The 16052-nt window shown below is 40.5% G+C and overlaps 1 protein-coding gene across 3 annotated transcripts in view; it reads left to right on the top strand.

Annotated features, from left to right (window-relative positions):
• ACPP (acid phosphatase, prostate) overlaps positions 1604-16052 on the top strand; it is a 57107-nt gene continuing 42658 nt past the window's right edge. For all 3 annotated transcript variants that reach the window (XM_005675610.2, XM_005675609.3, XM_018051351.1), the window contains exons 1-2: positions 1604-1820; positions 12657-12752. In XM_005675610.2, coding sequence (XP_005675667.1) covers positions 1695-1820; positions 12657-12752 — 222 coding nt within the window. In that variant the 5' untranslated portion in view covers positions 1604-1694. The remainder of the gene's footprint in view (positions 1821-12656; positions 12753-16052) is intronic.

The raw sequence follows: 16052 nt of genomic DNA, 5'->3' as shown, positions 1-16052 counted from the left end.
AGATGACACAGTGAAAGTAGGGTCTGGCTGAGAGATAGTTTGTCCAACCTAACACAAGACGACACAGATAGGTTAAAGAACCAGAGCCATTATCAGAAAGCATGAAGGCTATAGTCAGAATAGTCCCAGGTAACAGTCAAAGGAGATGTGGGTTCCATCCCTGGGTTGAGAAGATCCCCTGAAAGAGGAAATGGCAACTCTCTCCAGCATTTTTGCCTGGAGAATCCCATGGACAGAGGAGCATGGCAGGCTACCATCAATAGGGTCACAAAGAGTCAGATAAAACTGAAAGACTGAGCAAGCATGCACATAGCAATCAAAGGGTGAGACAAGGAAGAAGATAGGAGAACAAAGAACTGGCTGATTCTTGAGAAAATAAGGTACTGTGAAGAATCAAGTATCTGGCACTATTGAAGGCACATTGTTCAGAACTAAGCAGGTGGTCAGCAGGTGCTGGAACTTCCTTTCTCAGGTTGCCCAGAATATGTAGCAGGAATCCATGTGGCAACTTTGTCTCTGCCCACCTGGGCAACCTTTCAATTTTCATCTCCTTTTCTCTGTATGTATCTCCTCAATATCTCATGCATTAAAAATGACAGTGGGGACTGGCAAGTGGAGAATTCAATGGTAAAGAGAGGGTCACAAGTTCCCTTAAATGCCAAACCCTAACCATACATGCATTCATTTTCCACACATATTCCCCACACCAGAAGAAGCAACAGCTCTCCCATCCGCCACATTCTACAGCAGCCTATGATCACATAACAACAGAGGTCTCCCCAGTGCACTATACCGGAGAATGAGGTGCTCTCTCCGCTGATGGGTTGGGAGCATCCTGACAGGCAGCTCTGCACCAATATCCTATTTTAGCCTGTATGGGGCTGACAGGTTGAGAAAAAAATCTAAATTCCCTCAGCCTGGATTATCCTCTTTCATAGCATCCCTGATTAGATCACTGCTGTAGAAGCAAGGCTGTGACTCACCCAGACTATATGACTCCCGGTCAGAGTTGGTGACTAATAACAGAACTCTAGGTTAGTTTGTTGTTGTTTTTAAACTGTCAGGTTAGAAAAGGTACTTCTAATCTTAATTTTGGGATACCTCAGATGAGCCCCAAATATCTTAAAGTGTGACTAAAAATTCTCAAAACAAGTTGCTCTTAATTTTCTTCAACTTAAAAATAGGCTACATGAGAGTTTTAGGGAAGAAAGCCATCTTTGGCCTGGAGAATATACCCAAAATATGCTGGTATCTGCAGTTCCTCCCATATTTCTCTTCCTATAATTCTAGATTACCAAAAAGATTAGGAATCACTAACCTAAGGCTTCCAAAGTTGAGGTGTAATCCTTTCCCAAGTGACAGCCACAAAGCAAATGTATCACACCCCACCTAAAGAAAGGATAAAAATAAGGCAGAAAAGAAATGTCTAGCCATGTGCTATATGACCCTGAGCAACAGCTCTCCCCTGTCTGGGCCTCAGTATTTTAACTTAAATCCAGAAGACCATGAACTCTAACACTCAGCCAAAACTGATCTGACCGGACACAGGCTAAATCCCTCCCCAAGCTACCTGGAGACTGGCTCCTCCCAGTTCCTCCTTCCCTTTCAAACCCTTGGTTAAATAGCTTCCCTTCTAATGGCTTTGCCCTGGAAGCAGCACGTCCCAACTCTAGCCTGAAGCAGCTCTCCCCAAGATGAGAAATGCTGCCCTCCTCATGGCCAGAGCAACAAGCCTTCACCTCAGCCTGTTGCTTCTGCTTTCCTTCCTGCCAGACCTGGACCGAGGTGTGAGAGCCAAGGAACTGAGGTTTGTGACATTGGTGAGTAGATTTCTCTCATTGCTTTTCCTTTAAATCTGTTTGCTACCAACAGGGTCTGAAAACCAAGTATCAGTTTCATTTTACCCTAGTATAGTCTCCCAGAGACCCAACTCAGAAAGTGAATAAGCAAGTTTTGCAAGTTTCTTGTAAAGAAGAATGAACGTGTCCTAACAAAAGCGTGTTTGGTTTGGCTATTATTTACTTTGCAATTGTTATTTACCTAATCACTTACTTTACAACTGCCTTAAATGTTTTCCTCCTGATAACCACAGAAGAACAGGAGGTGCCTCCTTTAGGTCTGTTTCATTTAGTTTAATGATTATTTGTTGGCAAGCCAAAATACTGTCATTTTCTCAGTTTAATAACCCCTTCCCTTTTTGTTTATCAGGAAACTAGAAAATATATTTATAAGCAGTCATTGAAACATAAAAGTAAAACCCAAGAATTCTAGGATGACTTCCTGAAACAGATATGGTTGATCATTAAAATCATGTTTTTCCCCACACATGTGACATGTTAGGAAGCATGACAAATTATGAAAGGGGGATGGGGAGGCTAATGGATGTTGTCAAGGAAAGAAGATATACTGTTGGCATCATTTTAAAAAGTAGATAGGGAGAGAGTTTGTGAAGTTAAGGGGATTAACCACTTTACTAACAGTCCTGAAATTGATTCTTTTATATCTCTTGGTTTCTGTCTTGATCTTTGATTGTCTCTGTTTTTCTATTTCTCTTTTTCCTGTTTCTCTCACTGTCGCTCTGCCTCTGACCCTCTTCATGTATTTTATAGGCTCTCTCCATCTTTTTTTTCTTTATCACATCTTTTCATTTGATACAGTAGAAGTATGCTGATAAGTACATTTTCTTCCTGAAAGAATATCCAAAACTTTATACTTTCAAGGGAGGTTACCTTTTACATAAAAATTAAACATGAAATTCTTATTTTCTCCAGCTTGCTGTACTCAAAATTTCTTTCTTTCCCTTCTATAGAAAACACTTCATAACAACATGTTTTTGCAAGTCATGATTCTTCATCCAGTAAATCTTTACTAGGTCATGAGTCAACAATGAGTGAGAGAGAACCAAAGGAACATATGGTCAATTTATTTACAAAAGATTCACCAGTGTTCACAGAATTCAGGCATCTGTGTTGAAAAAGAAAGTCTTTATAACATGGAAATCCATGTGAGTTAAACTTTTACTTATATCTGCAGAAACTGCACTGTCAACACTGTGACAAGCTGGCGGAGGGGTAATCTTCGAGATATTACAGCGAACTCACACCTAACTACATCTGGTCCATGCTCTCCTCCATGTTTTACAACAGCCCAGGCTTGCTTCCCTGGCTACCAAACTGTTGTAGGTTTCCTTTCTCCCACTCCATTCTTGGTTAACATGTGTTCAGGAACTACAAGTTAATTCTTCCTTAAGAAAAAGCTTACAAAGTTAGCTCTCTTGGAACTAAAAGATTTAACAATCACTATACAAGACTAATGTTAACAATTTTTCCTACCACAGCTTTCTTCCATTAATGGTAGATTGAGGCAACAATACATTTTTCTTTGCCATAAAACTATATCTAAGGACTTAAGCCAGAAGATATCTCTATGTTCTTTTTACTGATTATAGAATATATCTGACTATAAATGGTTCAATTATATACCCAGGGAATTCCCTAAAAATGATTAGGAGAACCAGAGTGAAAGAAAGATTGTTGTTGCTATATAGTCACTAAGTCCAGTTTTTTTTTGCAACCCCATGTAGCCCACCAGGCTCCTCTGTCCATGGCAAGAATACTGGAGTGGGTTGCCATTTTTCTCCCCAGGGGATCATCCTGACCCACGAATCAAACCCACATCTCCTGCATTTCAGGCGGATTCTTTACCACTGAGCCACTGGGCAACAGTTCTCAGATTTAGCAAATAAAAATCTCAATGAGATTTTCAATATGAATTATGTTACATTGTCCTCCCAACAACCCTACAAAATATGGTTACCAGAAAACACAGGATGTCCAGCTAAATTTGTATTTCAGATACACAGCAAATAGCTTTTTAATATACATATGTTTACATGCAATATTGGGGCATCCTACATTTTTGTTTGCTAAATCTGGGAACTGTTCTATGAGGTTTTTGTAAAAACCTTATTAACCCTGTTTTCTAGTTGAAGGAATTGAGGCACAAAGAGATTAAGCAACTTGCTCATGGTCACACAGCTAAGATTTGAACCCACGCTGTATGATTTCAGAAACCTGGCCTTAATATTAGACATATTCTGTTCCTGCCATGTATGTCTAACCCAGCACATGGAGCTGAGGCCTCCCCATCAAGGTCTGTGTGTTGGCTTCACACATATTCAGCAGTGGTTTTCCACTGCAATCCAAGAAAAATAAATCTTCCTCATTCTGAAAAACTGTTCTTGGCAGAAATAGCAGGGAACTGTCCAGTTCTTGTTCTCTCATGAACAGAGTCACCATGTGCCTTTTGAAACAGGTTCACCAGTGCGTATCTAGTGGAATGCTAGTTTGACAAGATGTTAACAGGTTTTGCTTGATTTTAAAAAATAGGTTTCTATAGTCAAATCAGTTTTGGGAAGAAAATGTGAATTAAACTGTGTTTAAAAGTCTCTTAAATGTGGGACTTTGCAGAGTCTTTAATATTCTAATATAATGTCCTTAAAGGTTCTACTTGACCTTTCATCATTTTTCACCAAGGAGAATTGAAGATATTAGATAGTCATCATGTCCACTGGAACATTAAGCTAACAGGTTATGGTGTTTGCACTCAATTTCTACCACCTGTGAATTCTAATGTATTTTGTCTTGTGGAGACACACTTCTGTGTGTAAGTACACTTGAGGAGGGCTTCCTAGGTGGTATTAGTGGTAAAGAACCTACCTGCCAATGAAAGAGACATAAGAGATGTGGGTTCGATCTCTGGGTGAGGAAGATCCTCTAGAGAAGGGCATGGCAGTATTCTTGCCTGGAGAATCCCATGGACAGAGGAGACTGGCAGGCTAGAGTCCATAGGGTTGCAAAGAGGTGGACATGACTGAAACGACTTAGCACACACAGCTTGAGGAGGGGAGAAGCTAGAGAGAATAGGCAGGGGATATTACCAAAGGTCAGAAGGAGCACAGTGTGGATCCAGTTAGATCAGAAAGCAATAGAATTGGCAGAAAAAATATCAATTTGTTTTTAAAATTGTGAAGGCAGAGGAATCTCTTTGGGTTGACTGTGTATATTAAGAAAGAGAAAGAAGTCAAAATGACCCTGTTTTCTAATTTTTTTTTTGTTGGGAAAATGATGACATCGTGGAGACAGGATACATGAAAGGGATTAAACATTTGAACTTCTTGAAAAGAAATATGAGAGGGAATTCCCTGGCAGTCCAGTGTATGGGACTCAGCATTTTCATTGCCAAGATCCCAGCATTCAGTCCCTGGTTGGGATAGATCCTGCAAGTTGCATGATCTAGCAAAAAAAGAATAAAGGGATGTAAATATCAAAGAAATTTACAGTATTGTATATTACACAATCCCATACAATGTAGTGGTTAAAACTGCAGGCTCATGAATCAGACCACTGAGGTTTGAATGCCAACTCAACCTCTTCCAAGCTGTAGGACTTCAGATGAGTAACTTAACCTACTTGTGTCTTAGTTTCATCAACAGTAAAATTAGGATAATAGTATTTCATGGAGATATTGTGAGGCTTGAGTTAATATACAAAAGTACTTAGAAGCCATTCTGGTAAATGCCTTAAAGTTTGCAACTACTGTGTTGTGTTGACTATATATATACTCTACATATACTCATTCAATTACCTCATGTGTGTGTTTTGTTTTTTTTAAACAGTAAACTGAAGGCTGCTTCAGTTTATTTACATGAGCTTCTCTCATTTTTAAAAAAATAATGTTCATATAACCAGTTGATTAAAATGTCAAATTTTTTCTATCTATTCTTTTTATTCTCAAATGATGAAGTATTTACATGTCCTTTTGCTTTTAAATTTGATCAGTTTCTTCCCAGATTTAGGCCCCTGGCCCAATAAAAACTGGAAAAAGTATATATTTAAAACATGACAAGTTAAACAGATTTTACTCATTTCAACCATTGTTTGACTTACTAATCTGTTGATCTGCAGGTCTTTTCCTTCTTGACTTTTGACACACACACGGTTCCTTCCTAACTTTTTGCCAGAATGGATTACAATTGCCCTTTTATCTGCTTTCATCTTCACTGCCCAAGTTTGAACAGTACCTTTGATCACAGGCAGGAACTTCACAAGGGTTGTAAACCTCCTTCTCACTTCTATTAACGTAAAAATTACAGTTACAGCTACCAAATTATAAGCATCCACTAGATGCCAGTTTCCTTGCACTTTGTATTTTGAATTCCCCAGATGATCCAGTAAGTCCTGTGATATCATCTTGGTATTACACAGCAGAAACGGGGAGGATCTGGGGCTTCTCTGTGGTATACTGGGTGCTGCAACTGTCAGGTGGTACATCTCCTACTTGGGGGTTGGATTATAAAAGACATATGTACCAGATAAAACTCTCTCTTGGAAAACAAAAACCACGGCTCCAGCCTCAATTCACAGAGAGCCCTCTGATCTCTTTCCCGTGTGCTGTGGCCCCCTAACTGCCAGGGCCAAAAAGCCATCCAGGGAACCTGTAGATCCTTCAGGGTCATTTTCTGTACAGATCACTCTGAACTGAGGGTTGGTACTGGGGCAAGTAAGAAACCACTTCAGTTTACTTACATGAGCTTCTGTCACTTTTATGCCTGTGTATTTAGCAAATTTTCAGGGTAATGAACTGATCAGGGACATTATATTGGGCTCAAGTCATTTCAGCCAGCCAGGTTAGCACCATCGGCTTTTGAAAGCTTTCAACACGTCCTAAATCCAAAGGAAGAATTAGTTATTCGTCACAGTTAGGAAAATGAAAGTGGGGAAGAGATGATTTGAAATTAATAGAAATGTTTTTTGATGGAGGACTATTTCCCTTTGCTCAATAGGTAGTTCTCATTTGCCCTAATATGCTGCCTCTTGTTGCCAGCAGGAAAGGAAGTATAGTGGATAACTAAGTTAAAGCCTGAATAATGTAACAACAATAACCAAAATAATAGTAACCAATACAATAACAAATCTAATGTACTAAATATATCCTATATGTTCAGTACTATGATGATAGCTTTGCATGCATTACACATTTAATTTTCATTATCCTCCTATATGGGAAGTAACGATCTCATTTTACAGAGAGGGAAATCAAGATATGAAAAAGTTTAAGTTAAATCATTTTCCCCAGGTCACCTGGCTAGGTGTTGACAAAGCAAGAGTTTGAATCCAGGTCTAACCAACTCAAGCCCAGGGCTTTTCTGAGATGTCATGCAGTTCCACTCAGTTTAACATACAGGTTCATCCCTCCTCTCTCCTGCAGGCTCAGTATCCTCCTGGGCCCTAAATACATCCCATTAGCGTGCCAGGCCTTTCAGCCTTCCTCATGGGGAGTGCAGGGTGCATTCCCACCCTGAGTCCCTTAAGAAGCAGCTGGCTTCCCTTCTAACCTCTGAAGTGTCATTCATGTACTCAACTCATTCCTCTCTACCCAAAGTCTTTCACTTTTTAATTCTCTTTACCAGAGGAATTATTTCTCAGTTCCTAAAAGAAGGAAATTAAATAAACTTTTTCTTCATGGCAAGGTTTGTGCATCAAGAGATGTTCATGACTTGGAACATACCTAACAAAATAGGAAGTGGAGTTTAATGCCACAAGCCAAGTTCTCTTAGCAACCAAGTGAATGTGCCAGGAGATGCAGAAGCTGGACATTCCAGGAAGATAGAACATGAAGGCCCTGAAGCTGGAACACACTTAATGTGCTGGATAGAACAGCAGAGTCTCCTCTGGCTAAGCAAGCTTAGCAAAAATGTAAAGGAAGAGCATGGCCATGGGCAGAACCACATCAAGTAGTGTCTAGGGAGCTATTGTAAGGACTTTGAATTTTATGCAAAGAGCAGTGGGAAATGATATAATGTCTGAGTCAGTGGGAGTACATGAAACAAGACTGGCCACACATGAGCTGATCATTGTTGGAGCAAGTGATGGATTCATAGTGGCTCATTATGAAAATCTCTATTTTTGTATATTTTTTTAATTTTCTGCAAAAAAAAAAAAAGTGTGATAGAATAAGAGGACATTCGAGGGTTCTAAAGCAATCAAGACACTATTCTGACTTACACTTTAGAGCTCTTGACTAACGGCAGGGAAGGGGGACTAGACAAGATGTCCTCCAGTCATCAGGGTCTCCACATCATACACAGTGCACCAAATCTGGTCAACAGACTCAATGGAGCAGAATCAGCCACATGGGCACCAAATCATGGTTCTTTTTAAAAATTTACCTTTGATTTAGTAGTAGTAGTGAAAGTTGCTCAGTTGTGTCCAACTTTTTGTGACCCCATGGACTACAGACCACCAGGCTCCTCTGTCCATGGAATTCTCCAGGCAAGAATACTGGAATGGGGTATCATGCCCTTCTCCAGGGATCTTCCTTTTCCAGGGATCAAACCCAAGTCTCCTGCATTGCAGGCAGATTCTGTACCATTTGAGCTACTAGGGAATTCCCCTTTGATTAAAGTAAATGTGACATGGTGGAAAAAACAATGGGCTAGCAATCATGGGAGGGAGGCAAGAGATCTGGATGGCTTATTTCATCTCTTTAAGCCTTGCTTTTCTTATTTTTTCAGTGCAGCAATAGTGCCAATCTGTCCTCACAGAGTTGTAAGAATTAAAAGAGATAGCAGAGGAAAGAGCTGTACAAAACCATGGAAACACAAACATAAGGGGTTGTTATTATCCTGGATGTCTTCCTTTTGTAATCTGCAAATTTGTAACTTGCGAACAGTCCTACTGAAGTACCAGTAGGTTCAGTACCAGTAGTACAGTAGTACCACTAGTCTTAGGCTTCTAAAAGATTTTATATACTGTGATTGCTGGACTGAGAACAGAAGATACACATTTGGGCAGCAGCTAAGAAGATTGCCCTGCCACAGACTTAAAAAGAAAAAAAAATTCCTGAGCATAGTCCAAAGCCTCCAGGTAAAGTGAAGAAACTCCAGAAGCTCGAGAACACCACCTTCATGTGCTTGAGGGACAGGTGTGCATGTGTGCACATACACACACACGCACACACATATACATGTTAATTTCTAGTACTGGAGGTGGAAGATGGTTCATTAAGTGTTTCTGTGGAACACCCTTTCCAAAGAGTTCATAGCACGTGTGAGCTACTACCTCAGAAACCCTGAAAACCTACTGAAATGTTCATGTGTGCTCAGTCATGTCCGACTCTGCAAAGTCATGGAGCCTGCCAGGCTCCTCTGTCCATGAAATTTTCCAGGCAAGAATACTGGAGTGGGTTGCCATTTCAGGAGATCTTCCCCATCCAAGGATTGAACCCACGTCTCTTGCTTCTCATGCATTAGCTGGCATATTATCTACCAGCACACCACCTGGAAAGCCACTGAAATGTAGGGGAGTACAATTATTCCTGACCTGTAAAACAGAGCAGGAAGGCTTGCCCACGTCTTATGGTTTTGTTTCAGCTTTGCTCTTTAAGATACTCCTCTAAGGATACCACACTTGTTTTTCTCCCCGGGCCATTCTGTCATTTAGTTGCATATCCTCAGATTTATCTGTTAAATAATGTTTGAGGATGTTTCTTACATCAAGGTTTTGGTTTCCTCTGATGCAACACAACTCCTCCACACACACACACACACACACACACACACACACACACACAATTTCCAATTTTAGTTCATAAAAAAGCAGCAGGTCCCAGATTTTCCACTGGTGGGAGGCTAAGAGGCATGTTAGAGCAGAGAGAAATGAGCCTCTTATGTGGGTTCAGAAACTGGTGTTGGACTCACAAAACCTGTTTATATTTCTGCTCAACCACTTATGCACCATGTGACCTTGGGCAGGTCATTTAACTAAGGCCAGTTTTCTGGTGTGTGAAATGAAGATTATGATAGTAATTGCTTTGTAGAATTGATGAGAGGATTAGATATATGAGAAGCACAGCTTCTAGGACAAAGCAACCATTCTAGAAGTGTTGAGTTATTGTGACTATAGGCTGGTAGGAAGTGTTGTAAGTTATTTTGCTATAGTGTCTCTCATCCAACTTCTCTGGTTCAGTGACTCTCAGCTAAGGGTGGTTTTGGCCCCTGGGGGACATTTGGCAATGTCACAACTGAGGAATGCTATTCTAGTGGGCGAAGGCCAGGGACATTGCTAAACATCCCTACTATACACAGAACAGTCTTCCACAGCCAAAATGCCGACTGTGCTAAGGATGAGAAACTCTAGAAACTAAACAATGTGGAGTTTATAATCCACTGAAACCAGATAGTACTTTTGTTTTTCAGATCTGGGAAAGTCTTAGTCACTTAGTCATGTCCTACTCTTTGCGACCCCATGGACTATAGCCTGCCAGGATCCTCTGTCCATAGACTTCTCCATACCTACTTGAGTGGCATGCCTTTTCCTTCTCCGGGGGATCTTCCCCACCCAGGTCTCCTGCATTGCAAATTCTTTACAGTCTGAACCACAAAGGAAGCCTTCAAGTACTTTGCACAATTACCTGCAATCTAAAAAGTATAAAATGTGTTTTGATTGTGGAAACAGAAGCACTAATGATTAGCCTCAACAATTTCTGATCATGATCAAGTCACCCCTAGTGACTAATAACTGTAGATGCCCATCAGAGAGTACACAGCTAAGTGACCATTCATGACAATAATTCCTTACCTGACCAAAATAGTTTCTTAAGATCCACCACACCATTGTCTCTCTGTTTGCCATAGCCTGTTCTACTGAGATTTCAATTTCTTACCGGTTTAGATGGCTAAAAGATAAGTTTTCTTCAAACACCAGAGACACAACTCAGTCTTAGAAGCCTCCCTCCTTTTCCTTTTCCTGGAATCCCATCTCAAAGATGACTAAAGTCTGAGACTGTTCCTTACTCTGTGTCTGCTGAACTGTTTTACAAGATTTCAAAAGAACAGCCTCTTGGCTTTCTTTTCAGTGGAGCACGTTAGCCAAGTAGTATGTGTGGCCAGTGCAGGAAGTCTCAGAGAATGCAAGGTGTTAGGCAGCCCTCCTCTGTATTAAAAATGTTTGCTGATACCAGTGCAGACTTCATCTTGTATTTCTTGAGTTTTTCTTTTCTTATCTTTTGCTTATAAAATAGCTTTGTGTTTGGTTTGATATGCTATTCAGAAAGCATATTAAAATCAAAGTACCAAGGTTTCAACCCTGGTTCATTTCCTGGGATGGGAAGATCTGCTGGAGAAGGGATAGGTTACTCACTCCTGTATTCTTGGGCTTCCCTTGTGGCTCAGCTGGTAAAGAATCCACCTGCAATGTGGGAGACTGGGTTTGATCCCTGGGTTGGGAAGATCCTTTGGAGAAGGGAAAGGCTACTCACTCCAATATTATAGCCTGGAGAATTCCATGGACTATATAGTCCATGCGGTCACAGAGAGTCAGACACAACTGAGCAACTTTCACTCACCAAGGTTTCAAAAGTCCAGACTACCCTCCCCAAAAAGTAAAATGTGCAAAGAAGCACGATGACATGCACACAAATCCAGAAGCATGTTCTTAAAATGAGAATTAGCTTTTCTAATCTCACTGGCAAGTTCTTTATCCTTAACTTCCTAAAAACTAATAAATCATTGGCCAAAGATGGTCACAAACTGTATGTAGCATTTAAAAGTGACTATTATTATGTGTCAAAATGTTAACACTATTACTACTATAATCATAATTAGGGAGGGGATATTTCTCATCAGTGGAGAAAGCAATGGCACCCCACTCCAGTACTCTTGCCTGGAGAATCCCATGGACAGAAGAGCCTGGTAGGCCACAGTCCATGGGGCCGCTAAGACTCAGACATGACTGAGTGACTTAACTTTCACTTTTTACTTTCATGCATTGGAGAAGAAAATGGCAACCCACTGCAGTGTTCTTGCTTGGAGAATCCCAGAGATGGAGGAGCCTGGTGGGCTTCCGTCTACGGAGTCACACAGAGTCGGACACGACTGAAGTGACTTAGCAGCAGCAGCAGCATTTCTCATCAGAGCTTGTCTGTAATAAAGTGATCTTGCTAAACTTTGTTTTTCCCTCTTGCCCTATATGATGTACAAATCATTCTCCACCTGTGGAGACCTGTGGGTCACCTGACTTCTAATGACTCATCATTCTCATTCACATTACTTGAAACAATAACAGTTCACTAACAGTTTTCCTGTGTTTCTGGTAATGTGAATAACAAAATGATTAGGAAAGTGTTAGTAAACTTAGAATAGCAGTTTTTAACCTAAAATTTACTTAAGGTTTTTAATATCCTAATGCCCTGGCTGCATCTGAAACTAATTAAACCAAAATCACAAGGGAGGAATCCAGTCCTTAGAAATTTTTTAACTCCTCAGTTGATTCCAGCAAGCATCCAGTGTTGAGAACCTGAGGTTTAGAAGAAACCTCCATCGCAATAAAAAAAGAAGAAAAGTAAAAGTCATTCAGTTGTGTCCAGCTCCTTGCAACCCCATGGACTATACAGTCCATGGAATTCTCTAGGCCAGAATACTGGAGTGGGTAACCTTTCCCTTCTCCAGGGGATCTTCCCAAACCAGGGATCGAATCCAGGTCTCCCACATTGCAGGCGGATTCTTTACCAGCTGAGCCACAAGGGAAGCCCTCTATCACAATGAACAGAGGCAAAACACCTAAGCTGGTAACATGACTATCTCAATCTGTTTTCAGGTTTTTAGGCATGGAGACCGAAGTCCTATTGAAACCTTTCCTAATGATCCCATTAAGGAATCCTCATGGCCACAGGGATTTGGCCAACTCACTCAGGTTGGTTGGATTTTCATCTAAGGGTTTCTGGTGACTCTTAAGGGAAACTGTGGAACTGTTACAATATATTGAAACCATATAACTACTTTAGTTACTCAAATATGGGGAAGTGTTTTGCACAGGTACCTGGGATCTAAAAAGTGTAAAATGTGTTTTGATTGTGGAAACAGAAACACTAATGATTAACCTCAACAATTTCTGATCATGATCAAATCACCCCTAGTGACTAATAACTGTAGATGAAGTGATAGGACTGGATGCCATGACCTTAGTTTTTTTAATGTTGAGTTTTAAGCCAGCTTTTTCACTCTCCTCTTCCAGTTTCATCAAGAGGCTCTTTAGTTCCTCTTCACTTTCTGCCATAAGGGTGGTGTCATCTGCATATCTGAGGTTATTGATATTTCTCCTGGCAATCTTGGTTCCAGCTTTTGCTTCATCCAGCCCGGCATTTTGCATGATGTACTCTGCATATAACAGAAGAATACATGAACTTAAAAGATGCTGAAAAGAGCCAAGAATTGCTTACAAGCCACCCCATGAATTTCTCAGGCTCCACCTGAGGAAGTAGAAAATAATCCTGAATCATCAGAGTTAGGAAAACTCGATTCTTTGGTACTAGTATTGCTAAAATTGATTTTTATTAGATGGATGTATTGGGATTGAACCTCCGTTAAAAGTAGTCAGTCAAACACTGGGAGCCCTGCTTCCTAAAGAGCTCCCAAGAAGGTGAACCAGGAAACAAAGAATCTGTGGTCATGCTCCAGTGCCCTGCCCACTTCACCTGGGATTAACCTTCTGTTTGGAGCCACAAGGCCATATGTATTGCTTCTGTCCTGACCAAAATATTGTCTAAATATACTAAGAAAATATCATAGAATGTTTAGAGTTGAATATCTACCCGAAATTAATGGGTCTTGATCTTGGTTAAATATTGGAACTACTTGAAGAGCTTTACAAAATACTATTGTCTGCCTGGAAGTTTCTTATTTAACCCATCTAGGGTGCAGCCTGAACAGTGGGGTTTTTAGAAACTCCTTCATCTAGCGTGTAGCAAAGGCTGAGAATTACTGTCCTAACTGCAGCATCTCAATGAGGAGAAAATGCAAAGAGGCTATTTGAGGCCAGCATCTTCTGGCTCCCCTCAGAGCTCTTCTCACCATAGCCTACATAACTTTTGGCTTCCTGAAAAAAAGAAGGGTTATAAAACTACAGGGCTGCTTCATGGTATCTATGGTTCTGTCAAGACTCTGGTTCCCTTGCTGTAAAGTCCCACTAAAATCGAAAGATTCTTCCACACTGTGGGATCTGTCTGGGTTCTTCTGGCATTCTCTTGACTAGCCACCAGTTTCTCCTGGTGTTCTCAATCTTCCCAGTGCAAGTGAATTATCGGAGGATCTTGTTGAAATGCAGATTCTAATTAATTGGGCCTGACATGGCCTGAGATTCTCCATTTCTAACAAACTCCTAAGTGATGCTCATGGTGCTGGTACATGGCCACTCTTGAAGTAACAAGGTTCTGGAGCTCAAATTCCTGCCCTTGGCTCGTTGTTCAGTCACTCCATCATGTCCAGCTCTTCACAAACCCATGAACTGCAGCATACTAGGCTTCCTTGTCCTTCACTATCTCTTGGAGTTTGTTCCAACTCATGTCCACTGATTCAGTGATGCCATCCAACCATCTCATCCTGCCTGCAATCTTTCCCAGCATCAGGGTTTTTTCCAGCGAGTCAGCTCTTTTCATCAGGTGGCCAAAGTGTTGGAGCTTCAGCATCAGCCCTTCCAGTGAATATTCAGGGTTGACTTCCTTTAGGATTGACTGGTTTGATCTCCTTGCAATCCAAGGGACTCTCGAGAGTCTTCTTCAACACCACAGTTCAAAAGTATCAATTCTTCAGCACTTAGCCTTTCTTTATAGTCCAACTCTCACATCCGTACATGATTACTGGAAAAACCATAGCTTTGACTAGACAGACCTTTGTAGGCAAAGTAATGTCTTTGCTTTTTAAATATGCTGTCTAGGTTTGCCATTGCCCTTGACTAGGTACTTCCAATCTGTGTAGTGACCAAAAAAATGGTTCTTTTTGAGTTCAATGGTTTCCAAAATATGGTCCCTGGATGAGCAACATCACCATTACCTGGAAATTTGTTAGAAATGTAAATTCTCTGGCCCCCCGACTGAACTAGAGACTCTAGGGTTGAAGCTGGGGAATCTTTGTTCTTAATGAGTTCCCCAGGTGATTTACTGTTCTATAGAAGATGACTATTTCCTTAAAAGTTTAGCTTTAGGTTAGAACAACAATTATACCAAAAGTACTTGCTTCTTCAGCTATCCAGGTCATTCAGGAAACTCACAAACCTCAAAGTACACATTATTCTTTTCCTACTTCTTTTCCCATCTAGAAAGGTAGCCAGGAGTGGCAAGTAAATGAGTGGAACCAATCCAAAGCCACAGTGACCACATCTTTTCTGACTCCTCTTCTGATGAGGCTCTGAATTAAAGACAGACTTGAATGCAATATTGCCCAAAGCATAGTGTTCTACTACACAGATCTGAGTCACTTAGGGAACTTGTCAAAATACAGATTCCAGGGCTACACTCAGGACCCAATGAGCTGAAATCTCTGGCAGAAACACTGAGGAATCTGCATTTCAAGAAGCACCCTAGATAATTTTTCTTCTGATGCACAGTAATGCTTGAGGACCATCAAGCTAAGGCAACACTTCTCGATGACTAACTGCCATTGGAATCTTAATGAGCTTGTTAAAAAACAGATTTCTGAGCTCTCCCCATGATGATTCTGGTTCAATAAGTCAAGGGTGGGGCCCAAGAATTTGGTTTCTAACATACTCCCAAGTGATGCTAATACTGCTGATCCAGAGTCCACATTTTGAATAACAGACTTTAACTTTCCATGAGCCAGACATAAGTGAACTGTATAGACAATAAATTATTTCACTCAGAGGTGGAAGGTGATCTTTAGATTCATCAAGTCTAACCTCATAGGATGATTGAATTTTTTCCACAAGATAACCAGCCCTTGAAAGTCTCTACCAACAAAGATGACCCACTTCCAGAAGAGATGAACCATTTACTTAAATTCAATCAATCACCAGCTATTAACTGTACAAGATTCTATGTTAAGTGCTAATGATAATGAATTCAGTTTTCTCAGGGAGCTAATTTAATCATAACTAAAAATTACAGTTCTTTTTTCCTGTTTGCATTTTAAAATGTGTTGTTACTATGAAACTACTAAAATATACCATTATTCACTCTACTTATTCAATGAAGAGTGATAA

The sequence above is a fragment of the Capra hircus genome, chromosome 1 (genome assembly GCF_001704415.2).
Source record: "Capra hircus breed San Clemente chromosome 1, ASM170441v1, whole genome shotgun sequence".
Lineage (NCBI taxonomy): Eukaryota > Metazoa > Chordata > Mammalia > Artiodactyla > Bovidae > Capra > Capra hircus.
The sequence above is the reverse complement of the archived record's forward strand: the minus strand, read 5'-3'. Positions and strand labels throughout refer to the sequence as shown.